Here is a 23,040-nt window from a genome sequence, read left to right as displayed (position 1 = left end):
TCTATTTTCAGCACTTATTTCACCGAAGGAAAACTTTTCTTCAAGAGTTGCAAGTACTAATATTAATTTTCCTTTTAATGACAAGATAAATATTGTCAACCAAGATTTAAAAGAAGGCATGAAACTGTCTACAAGAGAAAGGTAGTTAAAATATAAACTGGGAAAAAAAAAGGGTTTTTTTGGTTTTTTCCTTCAGAAAATACACACATTCTGGAAAACATATTAGTAGTACTTATTTACACTGAAGAAAGGCTTTATGAACAAAAATACTATCCTACCCCATGATCAGTTCATATTCAAAATTTTACTTCCTTGGGGGGTTTTATTGTTTGGTTGGGTTTCTTTAAGGATTATTTTTCCAGAACAGCATTCAAATGGCCGTTTTTATTTATTTATTTTAAAGCTGGTGCTTGATCTTGAGCCATAAAAAATTAAAAGCTATGTAAATTAACTGCAACAGAAGAAAACAATTATACTTTCCTTTACATTTATATAAAAGGGTTTAGCTAAATTAATTTTACAATAGTATGCTAAAAGAAAAGTTGATTATTTTAACACAGACACTTAAAAATATGTAGAACTGTTTTGTATTAAACCCCTGACAGGTTTCTATTAGGAAAAAAAATAAGAAAGAAAGAAAACTCTTATCTTCTGTTTCACAGCTGTCAGTGTCTGGGCAGATGGCAAGGACAAAATGTAATTTAGTCAGAATTCATTAAGTACAATTAGGCAATCTGATAGCAATATAAAAGATTAAGATGGACATCTGAGCTAGGAGGTGTCAAAGAAGGCACCTGTTTGCTTCGTTCAAGAATAATGAAGAAAGAAAACCATCTTTGTTAACAGTGAAATAAGTTACCTGTAGGAACATTTGTGATACAGTGCTGTGCTTTGGTTGCACATGAACAGCCATGTAGAGAAAAACCTATTGCTCTGCCTGCTAAAAATTAGCTGGCAATAATGTAATAAATGTGATTCTGATCTCAAAGTATAATGTAAGGGGAAAAAGGGGGAAAAAAAAAAGCCTACAACCTCAACCTTTCTATGTTAGCAGTTCTGTTATAGGGAAAAAACCAGAATTGGAAACACTTGGTGAACTCTTGAAAGGACATCTCTATTAGACTGGTTGTCATGACACACAATACTTACGTAAATTCTGTCCTTACTGTACCGAACTTTGATATTATGAAGGAGAGTGGCTTCATTTAGATACATCAGGGAACCTGCAAGTGAAAAACAATCACACACCATTAAGAGCTCAGGATTACCTTCATGTACAGACAAAAAACTAAATCTTGATTTAAGGAGATTTTTCTTCCCCTCTTTGTTTACAGTTTAATCCTATCATTTCTTTACACTGTCTCGAGGCAGAAGTAGTGACTCAATATACATTTTAAAAACCACAGACCTGCTCTTAACTGTACAATTGGACTTACTTCTGTAAGCTGCTGAACAAAGAGTCAGACTGCAGGAGCCTCAAATACAGGCTCTGCTCAGTGTAAGCTCCTTTAACAAGCCTGTCAGTCAAACACGGTGCGTCTGCCTTCATACCAGCCTCTAAGCACAGAAACCGGTGCCTACCAAAATCCTACCAATGACTGTTTCCTTCCTTCCAGCTCCCCTCTCCAATCTCAGCCACAGTGTCCCCAGGCTAATGCCACCCAGCTGACATTTGGAGTAATAGCTAGCTACTCGTGATTTTTGAATTGATGGATATAAACATCTAATCAGGATCTGGAGGCAGCAGCAGCAGCTTCATACCAGGCACTACCCAACCTTCCCTGCTTCAATTCTGAATTTTGTTAGTACTAGGCCTCCTCAGAGAAACTGTTAGGGAAAAAAAAAAAGCTAACACACCAAAACCTAGCTATATTTTTCTCCTTTTGCTCTTTAACATAAAACACCTGACCCTAAGATTAGCTCAGATGGTTAGAGCATGGTGCTACTAACACCAGTGTCATGGGTTTGATCCCTATATGGGCTATTATTCAAGAGTTGTACTCAATGATTGTTGTGGGTCCTTTCCAGCTCGGAATACTCTGTGATTCTGTAACTGCTGAAATGTTACAGGCACCCATAGAAAGCTTCAGATGGTACAGGTTCACATTCCAGCAAAGCTGGTCCTTGTTTTCAGCTACAAAGCACTGGAAAGTGTCAGCAGCCTTAATTACAGAGGTCATTTCCAGTTCCCACTGTAACACTGTTAAAAATATTATCCCTAAACCAAATGAGGGCATTACTCATTAGACAGCCTCCATTTTCAAACATCCTCAATCCTTTTTATCTCACTGCTTAAAATTCAAATGCACAACATTATTTTGCATAGTTAAAACTGACTGACTGCCATAGTGATAAAACTTACAGTAATATAGTATAAAAACTTGTATACATCCAGCTACTGTGGATGGAGTAAGCACTGCGCCATTAATGTCCTTTCTATTTAAGGAAAGGCTGGACGTGGCACTTAATGCCATGGTCTAGTTGACATGGTGGTGTTAGGTCACAGGTTGGACTCAGTGATCTTAGAGGTCTTTTCCAACCTAATTGGTTCTGTGATTCTGTAATAGTAACCACTACCTTGCACCACACACAAGGGTCACATACACACTTCTCATCTATAATGACCAACAAAGATTGTTTCAAGTTGAACTGATGCCCTTTCTCAAGGGCTGCAGCAGCAAAAAACTATTCTAACTTATTTACACAAATGTGCAAGAAGGGCTGCCTATTTGCATGACCTAAAGTCAACCTGCCCAGCAGCCACCTTGTCCCACGGAGATACCTGAAGTTCAGTAGGCAGCTCTTAACATCTCCTTCAACACTCCTCCTGCTGAACTGAAATATAGTGGCAAAGGAAAATGGGAGCTTCTCAAAAATATCTGTGTTTTTGTTTTCCAGCTTTTACCCTTCTTCCTGCTGTGGACTGAGGAGTGGCTGTGGCTCTGTCCCCTACAACCTGCACTACACTGGCCTGAAGCAAAGTCAGGTTCACCAGCCAATTGCAGCCTCCCTTTGGCTTGCATAGCTCTGCTGAATAACAGCCCTTCCTTCCATTACATGACTGAATACAGCTTTGTTTCAAATACCTGGAATCATTCCCACTTCTCAAAGGACCTTGTAGCTTCTGGTTTGTTCAGAAGAAACCACCTTCCTCCAAAAAATCCCTTGCACTCCTATTCCTGTGTTGGCAGAGGCACGCAAGGCATGCTTTAGCTTTACCCTAGGTAAACTCTCCCTTTGGATTGCGACAGCCTGGAAATCGTGGCTGCGCACAATTCCTTCATGAAACAGCAGGCTGGTGGCCCCCATCACCACAGTTCTTCCTCTGCCACCATAGCAGACACACAGTCCCCCACAACCCCACAGTCATGGATAGCTACAGCAACCAAGCACAGACACCCGGCACTGCACAGCAAGACTTGCCCTCCCCTCCCCAGGCATTCTCGGTTCACATGGCTGAGAAAATGGCACTGAGACCACAAATTGTAGGTCTGCCTTCACCTCTTTTATTGGGGTCATCCCAAGAGAAAGAGACATTAAAAGGAAATGGGCCAGAAACAGAAACTCCTGCTTGCTCTAATGAAAGCTGAAGTCTCTTTCTCCCCTTGTATGTGCCTGGGAGGGGACAGGGTGGCAAAAAATTAGCAGACTTCAATTTGAAGTAATTTGGATTCTCAGTACTGAAATAAGAAACTATTACACAGTGATTGTCTATGAACAATCTTAACTGTAAGAACCTCTCAGGGTTTGCAGTATGTTTTAAAGGAAACTGGTAATCATCCGCTTTTTATTAGGTAGCTTATCTAAACAGCAAAGGACCCCAGATTTCACTGTGTCCCCAGTGCTCTCATTACAACTCCTCATAAAAGGAGCTATACCTGCAGACTCAGTGTGCAATGGGAGCTTGGTCCCCCGAGGGAACGTCACCACCTCAAGACATGCAAACTAAGCCTTATGTCAGCAAATTCAAAATGCACCTTCTTTAGATTAAATCCTTTAGAAAAGGCATCCATATCCAGAGGCAAAGGAAGTCACTGGAGAGAGAGAATTCTGAATATTCATATGGCTCATGTCTAAATATAACCAGTGTATGTATGTGTATTTAGTTGTCCATATATTTACTTACACACACACAAAGTTCACGTAAGTCAAGTGAGGCACTAAAAATTGAGGAAACGTCAATGTCAAATTTACTCACACTGTCTCTCCTGCACATACCATGAAGCAGGGTTTCTACTGAAAATTGTTTTATGAAGTAATTGCAAGGCTCAGCATCTGTAGATCTGGGGTTTTTTTAACAGTCTTATCCAATACCCTGTCCTCATACCCACCTTTCAGGATGTTTTAGAACAGTATTATAAACACTCAGTATAGTTATTTTTCTTAAAAATCATTGACACCCAACACAAATGCTCTCTGACAGAGAAGGAAAATGAATTTTGGATTCACACATCCTGCAAATGAACTGCAACTTGTGACCAGCAAGGCAGAATATGTTAGGAAAATAAAAAAAATGTTTGATACAGAAAGGATTATTGAACAAAGTATTTTTATCTTCTACTCAGGAAGCCAAAGAAGATATTTTCTCTGACTAATTTAGTTGAATAGTATTCTGTTGGAATCTCAAATTATTTCCATAATCTCATTCCAGATTTCAATTCCTTGACTAGGACACAGAGGTGTCAGGACATCTCAGTAAAATCACTGGGACAGATGTACACGTTAAGTGCATTTCCGTAACAATCACCATGTACAGAGAACACAGATACCAGCTTTGAAAAGTTTAAATCCACATCCTGTTTGCAAAAATATAACCAGCTGGGAGCAAGGTTATCAGCTTAGTTCTAATGACACTGCACCATCTAAGTCAGATCGTAAGACTCAGATATCATCTTTTTGTTTCTTGTGGAGAAGCTGTAACAGCTGTATTTCCTGTCATGGGACATAAATAATAAACCCAGGACAGAAACTGGGGTTACATCACCTAGACCAGACCCCTAGCCTCTGTTTTAAATGAAGAACAATAGGAGATACTTTTGCCCACTATTTACAAAGTCATCAGTATTTTCACCAACGAGTAAACACTATAGGAAATGTTTGTAAGACTTGCATTCATCAGTATTCAAGACCAGAGAGGCTCTGTGATTTGCTCGTACAGTGCAGCAGCAGAAAAATATTTGTTTAATAGTTCTCTAAAAGCTGATCACAGCAGCAACTCAGCTTTCTCAGTAGTCTCTCCCTTCTCCCCAGATTTGACAACTGTTTCCATCCACCTAACTATCAAATATTTAACAAAATAAAAGCCCTGCAGATCAACAGTGATGTTTATTACACCAGCTCACCTCAAAACTCCTTCTCCACCAGCACTCCTGTATCCAGTTCAAGTCTATCAATTTTCAGTGGTCCTGATAGGTCCCAATTCCCATCTCCAGCTTTGGGAAGGTAATCTTAAAACTTATTTTCCATTACCTCTACTTCCACAGGAATGCTATCTGAGAAATTCCTTGAATGCAGGAAAATGCTATACAATACAGGTGCTGATAAAGACACTGTCTTTGGCCACGCTATAAAAAGTACAGTTATACCCATAATGCTGAATGGAGTATTTCTGAAGTCAAGTAACAGTTCTATATGGAAATTATGTAACTATCCATTCCTCTAAAGCTTTCAAATGAAAAATAAAAACCACAGCAAATGATATTTAAAATGTGCTTACTTTAAGAAGTTTAAAGGACTAGCAAAGGTCATACATAAATTCGTAAAAAGATGACAGGGAAGAAACAGGAAGCTTGTAAGGAAATAATATTCACTTCATTGCAGATATTTTTTTCAAATGCATAATTTATATTTAAATTCATAACTTACAATTATCTTCCACATCCTTTTTGCTATCCTCCTCTGCAGGAAACACTTGACTGATAGCAGCCTGGAAAGTCTGTTTGGTAAGAAACATTAACATTGTCAGAATTCCATAAACCAGAAATACAGCTCAAAGACATCTCATGCAATCATACAAGTGAGTGCACTGTAATTGTGCATGATTTAAAATGAAGTCACCAGCTTTATACTTCAGAATTGGAAATTTTACTGAGTTACTAGATGCAGACAAAAAGCTGCTGCATTTCTATTACTACACTACATTATAAAAAATGAATTCACTGTAATATATATTTTAGCGCAATAATATTTGATCCTCAGGTCAAAAATTGCATGCCATACTGTGCAATACAAAAAATAAGACTAAAAAAAGTACTGCAAAGGTAACAGTATTATAAGTGACACACAATTCCCTCAGTTTTGCAAAGAAGAAAGAATAAAATGCAAGTCATTAGTTCAGTCAAAGTACTGTGCTGTCATTATCATATGCTATTTTAAAACATTCCTACTTAAAATAATCATGTTCAATACATAATATCCTTTGTACCACCAAATACTGTAGCTTTGGTTGTTGTTTATTGGGGTTTTTTCTTCAATAAATCAATACTACAGTAAAACAAGACCTTCCTTCAACCCTTGTATTCCAGTTATACAAAACGACCATTTATCAAGTGTTCACATCCAACTGGAAAAATTCATAACAAAAGCAACTTTGTTTCTTTATTCATCTCCAGAAATCATCATTTATATTGCTGTAAAAAGGAAGGAAAAACATCCAAGTACACATGCATTACAGCATCTGCACAAAAATACCTATTGTACAAGGCAGATTTTTAATTATACTTTTTTGTTTACTGTAGTAACAGCTTGTTTGAGCTAGCGATGAATGAACAAAACCCCTGTTGTACCAATTAAACACGACAGCCACCGTGCCGCTGCAGGCACAGGCTCCTTCTCTCTGTGGAAATGGAGACAAGAAGTCTAGTCTAATATTTGAAACGGCAACCAACTGGATCTAAAGACTGAACTTAATAAACAAACATGTTTGTTTGTTTAATATTGTACTCAGCAAGGTAGCCCCATGAGAAATATCTCACAGGGAAATTCAAGAGAAAGACAGCAACTTGTTCCATATTTGCTTGAATACAACAGTATGAGAGCTCCTGGGGTTTACACCATCATTAACAGCCACAAATTCCAACTCTCTTTGAAGTGGGAAGGGTTAAAAATGTCTCAGAGCAGAAATAATTACTGCCAGACAGAAAACATTAAATCTACAATATCCCTTCCCTACCAAGTTATCATAAAGTATGCAATTTGTAGTCATAATTAAGTATATTTTGTCATCTCCTTATCAGAATCTAATGCAGAAAAATATGTTCAAGATGTTTTCCTAAGGGAAACAAAGCTGCTTGATGACGTTGGAACATCTGAATGTCCATCACACCAACTTCCTCCAAAATATCCTTTATCAGAGTTTGTCAGGGTCATGGAAGCCTTCAGCGTCTTTACCTACCTCACAAAGACCCCTGCTGCTATTCAGAGTTTTAGCAGAGCAGAGATTCACCACACCCTTTCCTCCCTCTCACAGTATTAGAGTAACTACATGTTATCCTAATCATTTTCTCTACAAGTTTGTCAACAGTAAAGGTAAATCTTGTTTGGTAAAGATGTATTTGAATACAACGGTTCCCCACATAATCAGTTTCCTGTACGTGAAACAGTAGGAAAGTTTAAAAATAGTATAACCAGGTTTTCAAAAATGTAACTTCACTTCTTGTTCTTGTCTGCTGATGTGTAAACCCATTAACCAGTAACAAAGACAGGAGAGAATGAATGCTATTCCCAGCTATTCTGTGAGACTCTTCATAAACCTCTGATACTTAAACATTTCTGGAACTAAAGTTGGCCATGCTGGAACTATCCCAGAAGAGGAGGGGCTTTTTCAATTTCCTCAAACTCAGCCTTCTGATTAAAGATAAATTTAAAGGAAAAAAAGAAAAAGAGAGAATTCATGCTGTATCATCTCCTCCATTTTTCACTCAATGTAAATTGTGAATAAATTTCTAGAATATTTCAGAGATGATAAAACAAAGCAAAATGAAGACTTACCTGAAAGCTAATGTTTTTCCATTGAACTTTTTTAGACAAGAGAACATAAGTATAGTTTCAACTATGTCATCAAAATAATTCACTGCTGTATGTCACAGTTGGAATACTGCTTTACACTAGATAAGGTACTTGTTATGTAGGTAAGTATGATAGCTAAATGTGCAGACCTCCAACTACTAAAATCTAATATTTTAAATAGAAAATAAGCAAAGTATCCCAGATCTATCAATAAGAAAATATGCAAAGAAATTCTTTACTATATTGTCCCATTTTTCAATTTTTTTTAAACGATTATTTTAAGGAAAAAACGCTTCAGATACTTGAGGGAAAACTTTTGCATAAATCATAGCTTAGGACAAGCTTGTTCTAAGAAAGTGGAGAGGGTATAAATCTTAGGAGACAATAGAGTGGTCTTAAGAAGCAAAACAAGGTTTAGGGGGTTTTGAAGGGTTTTTTTTGTCATCTTTGTAATGAAGCAACCCTTGAAATCCAATGGCAATCTTAACTACTCTCCCAGAAACTAGACGAGTGAAAAAATATATCTTTCCATTCAAGCAGGATCTTCTTTCTACCATGTAATCCAATATGTGTAACCATGCCTTCCTTTATACCTTCCAGATACAGACAGCAGACATCCCTACTCTCAGCTGTATTTTACAAACCGACCTACAGCAGTACAAGCCGTGTGTTAAGACAGACAAGAGCATGTCTCACTTGTGCAAGCAAGTTGTGCTCACAGTTAAAAAAAAAAAAACAAAACAACAAAACCACCTTAGCTTGAAGCCCTGAACTTTGAACATTCTGATCCTTACTTTCAAAGTACATTTATTGCTTCATACTTAGCTGGGAAAAATACCTTTCTGGTTATTCACAGCATACCAGAGCAGGTGGCCCATAAAGCCCTCCGTGACCCTTCAGAAGTGGCACAGAGCCATAGGTGTCTCTCAGTCGATGGCAGGAGGGGTGTCAGTGAGTGTCTGCAGCATCTCACACCTTCCCAATGACTGCCAGAAACTCATGACTGACGATGCTCTAAGAAATGCCTGCCCCCCACTCCTCAGTGCTCCGTGGTACCCGGGACGGCATCTCAGGGTACAAGCCTTTCCAGTGCATCTCTTCCTAATCACTCTACTTAGATTTGCTACCTCCAGGAAAAGAGTAAATTCCCCATTTGGCAATTTCACTGTCATCTGCCTTCTCCCTGTTATAGCTTCAAGGAACAAAAAGATATATGCAACAGGATCTGAGGCTATGAATCCCAGTATATTCAGAAAAGAACACTCCTAAGGGAGAAATGAAAATGCAATACTAGTTGAGTTTAACAGCTGGTTCCCTTTCTACCTGACTCCTTCTTTGTACACCAGCATGTGACTGCTGGTGGGCCATGGGCCAGGACTACCAGCTCTGGTACCACCAATCGAGTTTGGAGCCCATTCTCAGGGCAGGACTCCAGCTCTGTGTGGGACCATGCTCATTAGCAAAGCACTCTCCAGTTTCTCTGGCTTTTTTTCCAGTCCTGGCATTTATAAGCCTTGCAAGCCAATGATCTAGTTTTTGGGAAGAGGTTCCTATCACATAACACATGCATCCTCTGTTCCAGTAAAATGCTTCTGCAGCTCGCAGTACTGTTCTTCGTGCAGGGCAGGCTGGGTGACTCAGATCCCCACCTCCCCGCTGTACAGCCTCTGCACGGAACTGTAAACACTTGGGGAAGGGCTGTGGTGCCCAAAACTGCTCCTTACTGGGGTTTAAGTGAATTGGTGTGATAGACCTCCACAGAGTCTGGACTGGGTAACTTGGTTTCACAATATGAAGTAACCAGGCACCACAATGGCCTCAGCTCCTCTGCCCCCCTTCCACTGGTTGCTGCCATCCTGAAAACTTTCCACTTCTCCATTTTTAAGTTGGATCTGTTCTCTGACCTGGTTTGGGGTGTCACGCACAGCTCGGCAGGCGGAGCTGGGAGGATGGCACTCTGCTGTGCCAGAGCTGGCTATGGGTGGGGATGGGAAGGAGGGGTTTAAGACAGGGTGAAACTGCTGCCTTGCAGCATTTACTGCAATTATTGACAATAGTGTCATAAAAAGCAATAATCAAACACATGCATACACATTTCCTTTTCAGACTGTGACCCCTGGTAAGCTACCAGTGCCTACAGAGAATACATATGACATGGTAATGACCCAGATTAAAAAATAATAATAAGTTACACTGCCTGGATATGTTTACAAGATCAGGTTACTCCTCTCCTCCCTGTAATTATCATGAGCAACCCTGGAGCTGCTCGATCACGCATTCTTGCTGAAGAGCACTTCTGAACTACCATTTTAAGAAAACAAAATGATAATGAGTATTAATGCTGACTACTTCAAATGAATGACCTAAGTGCACAAGGACAGAGTCTTCTTAAAAAGATAAAAAGCAATGAGAAATGTTTCTCTAAAAAGAAATAAATGACACCTTGAGAAGACTGAGAAGATAACCAAGAAAACATTTTACTCCACCAGTTAATATAAGGTTAATTAATTAAGTTTTCTAGTTAAAAATATAGGACCATAGTCTCTACAGCATTTAGACTGTGAAGTGTTTGTTCCCTTAGATGAATGAACATTAGGCTCTTAATTGATCTGCTTAATTTAAAACAGTCAGCAGCAGAATAACAAACTCTCTAGACAAAAGAGATTTTTTTTCTGTTAAGAAAACCATGAAACAAAATACTTGTATTTTAGGATCTTTTTTTGTTGTTTTGGGGTTTTTTTTTAATTATATATGGTCCCTGAAAGGAGCACATGTTAGAAATAAATAGTGACTCAGAAATATCCTTAACCTTATTATTGTTTCAATGTAGAGGCTTTTGCTCTTTATCCCATCAGGACCATTTGGGAATATAAACAGAAATAGCAGTGGGGGTGAAATTTATTTAAGTAATTTTAATATTAGCCATAGATTTGGAATATTTAGTACCCTTGTCTGAATAATCCTGCTCTTCCTCAAACTGAAGAATCCATACTACTACTACAAAACCTATAGACTTTTATCTCTCACACTCAAAAATCAGATGTTACACTTTGTATTTCTAAGGAAGGCAAAATCAACTTCCTCTCCAAGATGCACAAAAAAGAAAGCCTATAAACATTCCCCCTAAAGGAAGGACTGCTGCATAACCTTTTGACCTGTGACAAGGCATTCTCTACTACTGCTGACATAAAAAAAAGAAGTTACAAAACACATTGTTGTCTTTTTTACATCCTTGAATATAGAGAAAGGACAAAACTATAAGAAAGAGCACAAAAAACATATTCAGAAAGACTGAAATCAACTTTTGAAATGGTGCTGATCTTATTTTAGCTCGTACAACCCAGGAGTATGACCATTTGAATTAGGATAATTGAGAGCTACAAGGTGCTTCCTGTAAAAACTGACATTTAGTTACGACATACTGAGTTGGAAAGATGTCATGATAAATTAAGCCATTGGAACACCCTAATTAGGATGAATTACGTCTTCATTTAAAAGTTACATTTATTTTGACTTTAATTTGATGTAGCAATTCCATAGGACCTTTGTTTGACATCGTATTACTTTTCAAGGTACTTGAGTTAAGAGGATTCATCTCTCAGTCTTCATCAGTCTAATAGTATCTAATCCTAGCCAGGGCCTAGCACATCCCTGTAGGACCCTTCCTATGCATGTAAGGGAAAAGAGAGAAGCTAATCTCAACAACAGCCTCTTAATCAGTGTCTAACTGAGAAAAATAAAGCATACAGTACTGAATCAAATGGCTACGGAGATTCAAACCTCCTCTTTCATGAGCACATACTCAACGCACATGCAGATAACTGACAGAAAGTACACGGTTCTCATCAGTGTGAGGGGTCATTTGCAATACAAGCTAAAGCTCAACAAAGATCCTTAGCCAAAATTAGAACAGAAAACTGATTTTCTACTCCTTCAGGCTGTGTGCAATTGAAGATACTGGCAAAGATCTGGCCTACAGGTAAGGTGGTTTCTTGTATGTTTTTTCTCTTTTCCTTTTTTTTGTGAGACACTTACCTTGCCTTTCTGATTCAAAGGCTCAATAGTTAAGGTGTCAGGGCCAATGTCCACAATCATCCCCATCTGAAACCCATCAGTTGGGTGTGGAGCCCAAACGGGCTTCCCATCTTCCATTGTGGGATCTATCCAGTATTTCCTGTAAGAAAAAATAAAACTAAAATTAATCAAAACACTTTGTATGCAAATTTAATAAACCATCAGGATTTACCTCACAGACTTTAGTTTATTATGTTTATTTCTATTCTTCAGTATGAAAGGAGACAGCCCTTGCAGACTGAAGCAAATTACAACCCGCAATGCTTTGCCTACAGAGGACACCCCTTGGGCTTCAGCATGGAGAAGATTCAAGACCAGAACCATTTCTCATGGGATCCACACACTGCTCCCTGCAGCTCTTTATCCAGCTTCTCTAACTTGTGAACCAAGAAGGGAGTCTATCTCATGATCAATTAGAAGTGCAAGATAGATTCAAAGCCAAGAATATACTAGGAGTGTGTATATACCCATATATGGATACACATGTAAAGACACACACATATGCATGCAGTGGGTCATATGACTAATAAATACTTGTCTGTACTTGATCTGGTGTACAAATATTTCTATTTTTGCAACAGCACATGTTGAGGCATGTGAGCAGAAATCCAGTCTCTTGGCATTTGAGACAAATGAATGTGTTCACTCTTTTTGTGTGGCTGAGCATATGGCTTTCAAATAACCCACAAATATATTTGGTCTCAATTGATTTATCATCCTGTAAGTCTTTTAAAGGCTGATCCTCCTGATACTGTAATATTACAGCTCTTCCTCTTAAGGAACTTTATTTTCTATCAAAAAATGACATGAAAATTGTTTTGAATGAACTTTGATGTGCAAGTGAACAAGATGCAAAGGCCAAGATACTCAAACCTTATGCTCCTCAAGTTATACAGCTAAATAAGCTCCCAGTTACAAAGGAGGATTTGATTGCATGCTATACTCATTGAGCTAACCAGGAAAGTTGCCAAGGTCGGCACACTTTGAATGGCTAATGGTGCCATTTTAAATATGCTGAATTGGTCCCTTTTTTTGTGTGGTTTTGTTGTTTTGTTGGTTTTTTTTTTTTTTTTTTTAAATCTACTTTATAGTCCTTACCCTAGTAAGAATTGAGTCCACTCAGCTTAAAAGGCTCACTTCTCCTGGCTGTTCCTTATTCCCCTCCAAAACTCATTCACATACTAAACTGACATGTTTTAGTGATTCCAAAATTTGTAAAAAGTAATCTCATACCACCAAGGTGTAACTTGCCTCTCTCAGAACGGAAGAAACAAACCTGCTAAGCAGCAAAGAAAACACTGGCAGCAAACTCTAGAAGTCTAAGGAAAGCTTGGGAAAGTGTCCCACATTTTTCTTTTCCTATATCTGAAGAAAAAAGAAGATCCAAAATTTCTCACAAATAATGAAGGCTTCAGACCCCTTTGCCATAAGCAGCAGCAAGGAAGAAGAGTAGTTGGCCCACCAGAAAGCTGTACAACTAGGAGCAGAAAAGGACACTCTTGCCCCTCAGAGGATCTGTCAGCACATGCTGCATGACCTGCTTTTTACTGCCTCCAAGGACAGGTTAGAAAATTTTGAAGAGAAGGAAAAGCCTGCCTGTGATCTCTTTGAGAATGCTGCTGGTCTTAGTTAACAGCAAGCTGTCTTGTTCCTTGGCAACTTTAATGTGAAATTACAGAAAACTTGTGATGTACTTTTCTCCCATGAACAGAGCATATAAACTTCTTTTAACTACACACCAAGTTATGTTCTAAAACCTGCAGTATCACATTTACTTCTGCTTACTTCCAGCATTTTGCCACAGCCCATGAACTCTATGAAACAGCATCTTCATCATATGTTGCCATCACCATATGATAAATCCTGTAAACAACATCTGTATTCACTCACAACTGGCTGTTGGCCATTTTTTCTTTAGTTTATGGTACTGAAAAAGGATTTTTTTTTTCCCAGCCAGACCTGACCTCTAGATCCAGCTGCCATCGTGGACATAGTTGCTAAACAGCTGAGTTTATTTCTGGATATAACCAAGCCTTCATTTCTTCACAAACCTATCATTTGCTTTTAAAACGCTAGTTCAAAATAGTAGTTAAGCGATATGTCACACAACCACTAAAAACAAGGCTGTCTTTTACACCCCAAGTAGCATGGTCAGGGCTCCGGACATAAACATGTCACACGAGAAACAAACCCTAAAATTACTGCCAAAATTTCAGCAAAAGTTACAATCCAACCTCCCCAGTTCACATCCAGATGCTTCTGCTTTGTTCACTGACAGGGATTTTTGCACTCCTACATATTCTTAAGGCTACTTCATACTTTATTAATAAATTATAATAGGGAAGCTGAAAAACTCCTCTTGAAGGACAAAGCAGTGATTGAATTCAACCACCACCAGGAAATGCAAGTTTAAGAAAAGTACCTGAGGCTTTGCAAGCATCTAAGAAGCTACTGGGTGAAAGCAATCTAAATACAAGTGAAGAAGTTATTCATGGGACAATTACTCTTAATAAACACAGTCTTCTGGCTGAGTAGTGACATAAAACCAGTTGTAACATTTTGGGTTTGGCACCACTCCATCTCTGTCAGCTGGGACTCTGACAGGGAGCACATTGAAATTGGATACAAAAACCTACCAGGTATTATCTGCTCTATTATTTACACCCCCATCTGATGTTATGTGCCACTGCCTTGAGACAAATGCATGAAGCCTATTCCCCAACAAGCTCTTGAATAGCCAGTTTCCAGACCAGCATTTTACAGTGAACAGAAACTGCAAGTGGGAACAAACTTTTTTTCCCAAAATGCATCCATCTAAATCCAGTCTACATGCAGTCCACCATATTGCTAAAAGAGCACACTGTTTCTGAAAGCAATGAAAGCAAAGAGACTCATGCCCAGGCTAAAAGCTCTAAGGCAATAAATTTGATAGCAACAGCACCAAACACAAGGAGTCGCCAGAATGACGCTTCCAAAAAAGGAGACCAAAGAAGTTATCTCCCACATTCGTATTTGTATATATGCACTCAACATACATTAAAGTAATTGATTTTAAGCTGCTAGATCATTTTGGTCTCCACAATTAAGACATCTCCAAAATGAAGAAGAGAATTCACACAGGTTATGCTTAGAAGTGGGAAGCCAGCTGCCCTTTTCTCTTTCTACAGTCCATAGAACTGGAACCTAGTACTGGAGTTTTCCTCTCTGTTGAGCAGGAGAGGGATAGTAATAAAATAAGCCTTTGCCTGAAGCCGGTAAGCTTAATAGCTATTCCTTCAAATGTCAGATTTTATTTCCTCATAATTGGTACGCAATAACAGACCTTGCCTTAACTACCAGTAGGAGTACTTAACACATTCAGCACTGGCTAAACACTAGAACTAGTGTTCAAACTACTTGCAAGACAAATCACTGCCCAGATTCCAAGAAAAATATTTCTGTAACTTTTTTCTGCACTATTATTCCCCTTTTTGGAGAATGTTTAATGACATTATTTCCACAAAAAAATTATCTACATAACGAATTGAGTATATGAAACAACTAAGAATTCCTCAGTTGAAAGTTGACACACTATCCTCCCACTTACGTTTACATAGGTAGTATTGATTTTAAAAGAATGTAATACAACTACATTTGGGTGTTGTAGATTATTCAAAAGGAAATCAAATGCTACCATCTGGTGAAAGAATTCCACAAAGGCAAAGTATGGTAATGCGATTCTAAACTTGTTGCCAGAGCCCAGAGGCAGGCATTTGCATGATCTGATCCTACTTACTATCCTATGAACAGTCTGCTATACCAAGGCACTGTACTGATTGCTCAATTAACTAATTAAAACAAATGAAAAATTAGAGTTCATTAAACAACCAACAGTAACTCACTAGAATGGCTAAGTCCAAGGAAAATAAACTAGTTAGAATAGGTATAGTAGTAAATTATCAGAGTAAAACATCTAGGTTGTTTTATACTAAAAATACCTTGCACTTGTGTGTTTAAGAGCTGCTCAAAATTCTGCTGATTACAGCAGGCGCACGAGAATGCTCTGGGAATGGTCCTGTAAACATAAAGAAGAGACCAGACAAAAAAAAACCATTCATGCATAGTGGTAGCTTACTGTCAGACAAATTACTTTTGCAACCCTAGTTTACTGATCAACTGAAACTTCTCCAAATCAAAGCTCAAGCAGCATGCAGCACTCTACTGCAGATGACAGTATTTCAAATGAACTGCAGATATAGCAGAGATTTATTTTTATTTGAGCTCATTACAATCCATTGTTTAAGTGAGTATTAAACTGATTCTGTTTTTATTATTTACTTTTCCAATTCACAACAAAACTCTGCTCTAACACATTCTAGTTTATCCATGTCACACTGCAGCTTTTTCTTACCTAAAATAACATCAGCAAGGTAACTGTCAAGCAGAGACTTCTGCCAAATTGGAAAAGAAGAAACAGACTGGACTACAGCACAGCACAAAAGTACCTTCAAAACCAGCTTGCTTTGAAAATCTCAATCTTGACTTGTTAATTTTCACTACCTTTTGTAGATGTATGCATGTAAAATAAAAGAGTAATCATTCCACATCTGAGAACTACTAGATAAAAACTTCTTTTAAAGCTACCTGCTCTGACTGCTTGGGACAACTTGAGCACAACAGCTGAGGAAATTATTCTCATGGCATGCTCATTTTCTTGCGTATTTGCATGTATCAGCATGTTTTCAATAACGAGCAGCCAGAAACTGATTTCTGTAGTATTTCCAGATGAACCACTCTTTTGTATTTGTATTCACTTCTATTTAGCATTCACATTGGAAGTACCTCCTCTGCTGTTGTATTTATTATTCAATAAGAAAAGACAAGACAGTCCCTCATGCTTAAAGCAAAGGAGAAATCTTATTTTCTCTACATTAAACATGGCAATTCCTAATCAGTAAAGCACAACTGCAATATTCCATATAATTTCTGAAAACACCTTTGCCTGGAACATCCATGCTCCTGGAAGAACAAATTTTAAGGAGCAAAAGAAGGGGTGTGGTAAGGACAGGATTAGCCAAAGACCTGTACAGCTTCCTCTAAACCATCTCACCTTCCTGTGTGTTAACTGCTGCTTGAGCCATTTCACCCCAGCTACCCTCCTGGCTTTGCTCCCTGCTCCTGCCTCCTCCCCTGCTGACCATCTTGAGAGGTACTTATACAGGGCAGGAGATGGTCTGAGTAAGAACAAGTACTTTGGAAAAAAACCATACTACTTTATCTGCAAATATTTAAATGGCTGTTGCATCAAAATAAGCTGTTAAAAAGAAGGAATTCAATTAATGGCAGGAAATTTCCACTACAGCAACTGAATGCTTCATGTATATCATCATCATCATCCTGAAAATGAGGTGATATAGGCATTGCTCAAGAGCCATCAGGTTTGAAACACGTTTCATGCTTTTTCAAATGCATCATGTTCAGTCAATCAGCACTTTTGTACGTATATGCACCTTTCATATAACAAAAATGTAGCCCATTAAAAAAACACCTCTTGTAGGAAGCTTATCCAACATAATTTGTACATCAACTGAACAGATTTCTGTACGGCCAAGTGTCTTTCAGGTGTTGTTTACTAAAGTGCTGAATTCTCAGTATTGCTCAAGAAATACAAATAAACCTCACATGGACAAGGAAATCTGCCATTGGAGGTTACAAGGAAGCTTCAGGAAATCTAGAGGAAGGAGAGTTTAGGCAAATTTAACAAACACACCAACTCTGCAAGTATGGCAGAAGAAATGAGTCCACAAGAGAGGCTGTACACAGTAAAAGATCACTTGTGGCACACCAGCAGAGGAGAAACAGCAAACATTCCCTGAACTGTACCATGTGAGATGATGACATGGAGTGGGGAAGAAGGAAGATCAAATGAGACTTAGCAAAGGAAGACAACAACATATATGTCATGTTAATCAGCAGATTGATATTGACTCATATTAAATCCTGAGGTAATCATGACCACGGTTTGTACCTGACCTGATGGAATGGTGAAGCACCAAGGCATATAGAAAGGGGAAGAAAGAAAAGCTAATTTCTATAAACCTTAAAAAAATAAATTGAAAGGAACAAGCAGCTTCCATGTCATCAATGCCAATAGATTTAGCTCTCTGCAAGCTGTAGCATGGAAGCATTAGCTTAGACCATTAAAATAACAAGCCATCATCTTATATGAAGCTTTGTTTAGGGACCCTATAAAAATGTTAACAATAGTTCTGGCTTCAAGAATATCAAATCTACCAAAAGGCAACATCTCACTTTTATTAAGCCTAATCAAAACCACTGGCTGCAAAAGCCTCAGTGGACAGTTTTCCAATCTGCCAAAGATGGGGGCTGCAGGACCAAGTGTTTGTCCACTGGACTCTGCATAACCAGATTTATTTGGGTTTTTTTTAATGCATTCCTCACCAGATCCCATGAGCAACAAAAATGTTTGTGGCACCTGACCTAACTGTCCCCCATGCACACTTTGCCCACCTGCTCACTCCATGGCAAGTACTGACTGGATTAGTCAAGGTATGGCTTATGCAGTAATATCATATTGCAGCAACAGCTCAAAATGAGAGCAAAACAAATTAAAAAAACCCTAAATTTCATGAAGGCTAAGCTGAAACAGCTCTTAGTTGCAGCAAGGTAGTTCTAACTAAGTTATTAACAAAATTCTAGCTAGTTTTAAAATTTTGGTGGACTTCAGTAGCAAGTATTCGTCCAATTCAATTGCTGTTATACAAGACCAAGATGAATTTTGTACAGCTTGGAAGTTTGTAAAATTCTAACCACAGATGTTGTGGTCTTTTGACTATGATACTGAGAAATTAAAACTCAATTCGTATTAGAATCAGCAAGGTCTGATGATTTCCTCTCTGATTTCTGCTCTTCTGGAAGCTTCTTAAGCTACTGTTCTCTCAAGAACATTGTTCTTATTTTAGTTCCTACTAAGAAAATATCTTTGTCCCATTTGTTCATTAAAATAACCTGAGTGGAGCTTCCTGACAAACCAAGAATTAAGTATGCCAAGGGGATCTGCATAAGCATTTTCAACCAACAGCACTGCCTACTCCAGTAATAGCAACAAGCAGAAAGAGGAAAAGTAGCAAAACACAAAACACAATGTCAAATTTGAGCAGAAAAGCTAAAATTAAAGAAAAAGCTCTTCAGTTATGGTCTGGACACTACTTCAGAAGCAAAACAAAAGAGAAATGAGGACTAGAAAAAACAGAAGAAAATTAACAAGGCCATGAGAGAGATTTTGAAAGAGGTTGTTCAACTTAACTCTTCCAGGCTTTGCAAGTCAGCCCTAGTGAAACCAGCAGGCAGCGAGAGGGGAGAAAAAGGCATACCAAGGCAGAAGTCACCCAACAGACAAAGACATCAAAGCAAAATCAAAAGTATCTTAAGCCGTCTCATGATATATAAAGAACACATAGGATGCACTTTTGCAAATCTAGCTGGAGTAGTTCAGGCAGACAAGGTGAACTCTGGAGTTAACTATCCCTATGGCAGTAGTCATGCTGTGTGATCACTGGCAGCAGTGCTCAAGCACGCTGGCTTGAATCATATTCCATGAACAGCCTCAACAAGGTCAAGTAACTTCAAACCCCTTCAGCTAGCACTTTAACAGTGTATTAGTTTATATCCTCATTTTTTAGGTGAAAAAGGTGCCACTTTTTCCAAGTGTAAACATGAGAAAGAACAAATACTTCTTGAAGATTGAGGATGACTCTCTCTAAGCTAACGAACTTTAAATTCTCCTCTGGTTATGTCATTTCCCAGCGTTCCCCACCCATTCATCTTCTATATCTCATACACTCCTATTGTCAAATTAGAGTGCCCTGTTTCCTCACCCATCGTGTGCTGCTGCCAAGCTATTACTCATCTTCAAGTGACCAGTATAAGAACTGATACGTTTATCCTCTTTTAAGACTGTGCAGCCATCGGTCTCTCTTTGAGCTTCGCATACAAGGTAAAACAAAAGCAACCAATTGGCCTAAGTCTACCAAATACAATGGACCTCGCCTCCAGCACAGAAAGTAGAAAATCTAATATGCAAATGGAAAAAAAAACCCAGTAAGAAAGTCCTTAATTTGATTTCCAAATACTTAAAAGCAAAATGGATCACTTCTCATAAATACTGGTTATTTATCATAGAAATACCAATACCTGGCCACTGGCTTCCATAATCTGAACTGCAGCTATATATACCATAAAGATATATATATATATATCATAAAGCTGCCCATTATGATAAGCAATCAGGACCCCAGAACTTTAATCCTCTGTAGACCACTATCAGTGTTGGCTAAAGCACACATTGGTGTGGCCAGCAGAGCCTTGTACCAGTTAAAGGAAGCATATATTGCATTTTATACCAGCTTCTGTCTAGCCGATTCAAAAAGAGGCTGAGGTAAATTACTATTTACTGAGGTAAATCCCAGTAATTTATTCTAACTCATATGAACACAGATAAACCCAAAAAAGTTCATATCCTCCATACAAAAAAAATCAGAGGAATAGTCCTAACCACCAATTTAAGGGGGGAAAACCCAAACCAAACAGAAAAAAATAAACCACAAAACAAACCCCATTTTTGAGTGCTTTTGAATTTTTGTTAATTCACCAGCAATTCAAGAACTCTGCACAACTTAAATATTTTTTTACCGAAAAATACTTGAAGTAGAAAGCGTACACTACCTAGTGACAATATCATCTGTTTTGTACTTTTGTAAGAGTGATGCTAAGCCCTTGACATTCGAGCAGCCCTACAATTCCAACAGAGAAAGTCAAGAGCTGAATCATAAGCTAGAGCCTATCAGTAACTTTGCGCTCCCCAGCTGCCCCTGCGAATGCTTCAGAAATACCACAGAGCATATCTGGCCACTTCTCTGAATCCATGTCTTGTCAAGTTTTGAACTTCAGCTATGTAACCCTCTTGCTGCAGAATAATCAAATGAAACTAAGTAAATACAGAAATAAGCAAGCAACCAACCTGCACTGAGTTTTATCAGTTTGATAAATTCATACGCATAAATAACTGAACAGAGACATATTTGCATGATAATTTGTTTTTTGAAGTGCAACAATAAAAAAACATTGCCAAACTCTTCCTGATATAAACCTGAAAATGGAACTGATATTTTAGAAAAATAAGAATACATACTCAGCCAGGATCCAAGTCAAGTCAAATAAACTAAGCATTGCAGATGGCAGCATCAAAGGCTGCTGGGGTGTGTGCAGGAAACCTCAGTTGCTTGACCTCAGACCAATACAAAGAGCCTGGGCTGGAAAAAAATACATTTGTGCTTTCTGACTTACTACCAGTATAACAAATAGCATGATGTTTTTAAATAGTATTTTGATTTGGCCACTTTATTAGAGGAGAAAATACTAGAAACTAATGACAGTCAGCATCTGCAAATTAAAAGGTATAATCCAGGAGCTGTTTACTGCCATCCCTCTCTGTACAGAATCCGTAACTCTTTCAGAGACGGAATTAGTTCCTAAAAATACTTACATTACCAGTTTCAATCTCCTTTTTCCTCTCTCCATATCAGCTTGTACTTATTACAAAAAGTATGGGTGAAGTTTATAGGCAATGAGCTGAAACAGACAATCCACTACAGACCAGTGAACTCAGGATAAACTCTCCCTTCAGAAACACGCAACTAAAAAAGGAAGATTCTTGTCAAAAATCTACTCAAATCTTGTCTACGAATAAATCAATAATCCATTAAGTAGAACTACTGCCAAGTTCACACATCTCATTGGTAAAAGTAATTCTGAGGGAGGTGACTGAAAGCTTACTCTTTAACATAAAAGATCGTAAGAGTCATTTAAGACAATTTTAACAGCAAAGACAAGAAAGCTATTTCAAGAAGGGACACAGAACATGTTTTGTCAGCAAATCCATTAGTTTCCTTGGGGAGATGAGTATAGCGAGCCCATTACTATGAGACAAAAAAATAGTAATTACAGCAAAAGATCATTTATACTATCTCAATCTCAAAAAAATTATCTGGAATATATGATTTAGGAATAAAATCCACTTAAAACCCATAAAAATTATCGAAGGTCTAGAACATCTCTCTATATATAAAGAAAGGCTGAGAGGGCTGGGGAAGAGAAGGCTCCAGGAAGACCTTACTGTGGTCTTTCCATAAATGAAGGCAGCCTATAAGAAGGAGACAGACTTTCTATCAAGGTCCCTAGTAACAAGACAAGGGACAACAGTTTTACACTGAAAAAGGATACATTTAGACTAGATGTAAGAAAGAAATTCTTTACAATGAGATTTGCCTGAAGAAGCTGTGAATGCCCCATCCCTGGAAACCTTTAAGGTCAGGTTGGATGGAGCTTTGAACAACCTAGTGAGGACAGAGGGGTTAGACTTGATCTCTTTAAAGATCCTTTCCAACTCAAACCATTCTGTGACTCTAAAATAACCTTTAATTCTTGTACTGTTCATGAATAGTTTGTATTTTCACAGAAGGCCAAGGACAGTAAAGGCTTGGCATTTGACCAGCAACAAATCAGACAAAATCTGCTATTAGCACTGACAATCTTGGCAGCAGGGAAAAACTGCAGACCACAACAACTTCCACATTAGCCACATCCTGACCACAGCTCAACTCTCTCATTTTTTGGTAAGACACTACTCTCTCCAAAATTTGAGAAAGTTCTAGGCTTCCGTAAACCTTGGTACACGGTCATGCAGATTATAGACTCTGGACTAATCTTTGCACAGATTTCGCCACAGCCAAAGACAAACAGGCTGTTTTTCTTACTACTGATTCAGTATCTCAGGGAGCCACAGAAATTGACTGATGCAGCTCCCATAGCTCCAATACTTTTATGAACCATGAGTTATAAGAAATCCAGCTCAAGTACATCATGCTCACTTCTTGTTCAGAAAACAGTTAGAAGATTGAG

At 38.3% G+C, this 23,040-nt stretch overlaps 1 protein-coding gene across 6 annotated transcripts in view; it reads right to left on the bottom strand.

The window, feature by feature from the left end:
* Window positions 1-23,040, bottom strand: part of MYO6 (myosin VI) — a 104,854-nt gene that overhangs the window by 62,642 nt on the left and 19,172 nt on the right. For all 6 annotated transcript variants that reach the window (XM_032104855.1, XM_032104854.1, XM_032104850.1 and 3 more), the window contains exons 2-4: window positions 12,043-12,181; window positions 5,866-5,935; window positions 1,150-1,223 (exon numbers count right to left, since the gene is read on the bottom strand). In XM_032104855.1, the coding sequence (XP_031960746.1) occupies window positions 1,150-1,223; window positions 5,866-5,935; window positions 12,043-12,159 (261 nt within the window). In that variant the 5' untranslated portion in view covers window positions 12,160-12,181. The remainder of the gene's footprint in view (window positions 1-1,149; window positions 1,224-5,865; window positions 5,936-12,042; window positions 12,182-23,040) is intronic.

Source organism: Corvus moneduloides, chromosome 3, assembly GCF_009650955.1.
Source record: "Corvus moneduloides isolate bCorMon1 chromosome 3, bCorMon1.pri, whole genome shotgun sequence".
In the NCBI taxonomy this organism is placed as follows: domain Eukaryota; kingdom Metazoa; phylum Chordata; class Aves; order Passeriformes; family Corvidae; genus Corvus; species Corvus moneduloides.
This window is presented reverse-complemented; position numbering and strand designations above follow the sequence as displayed.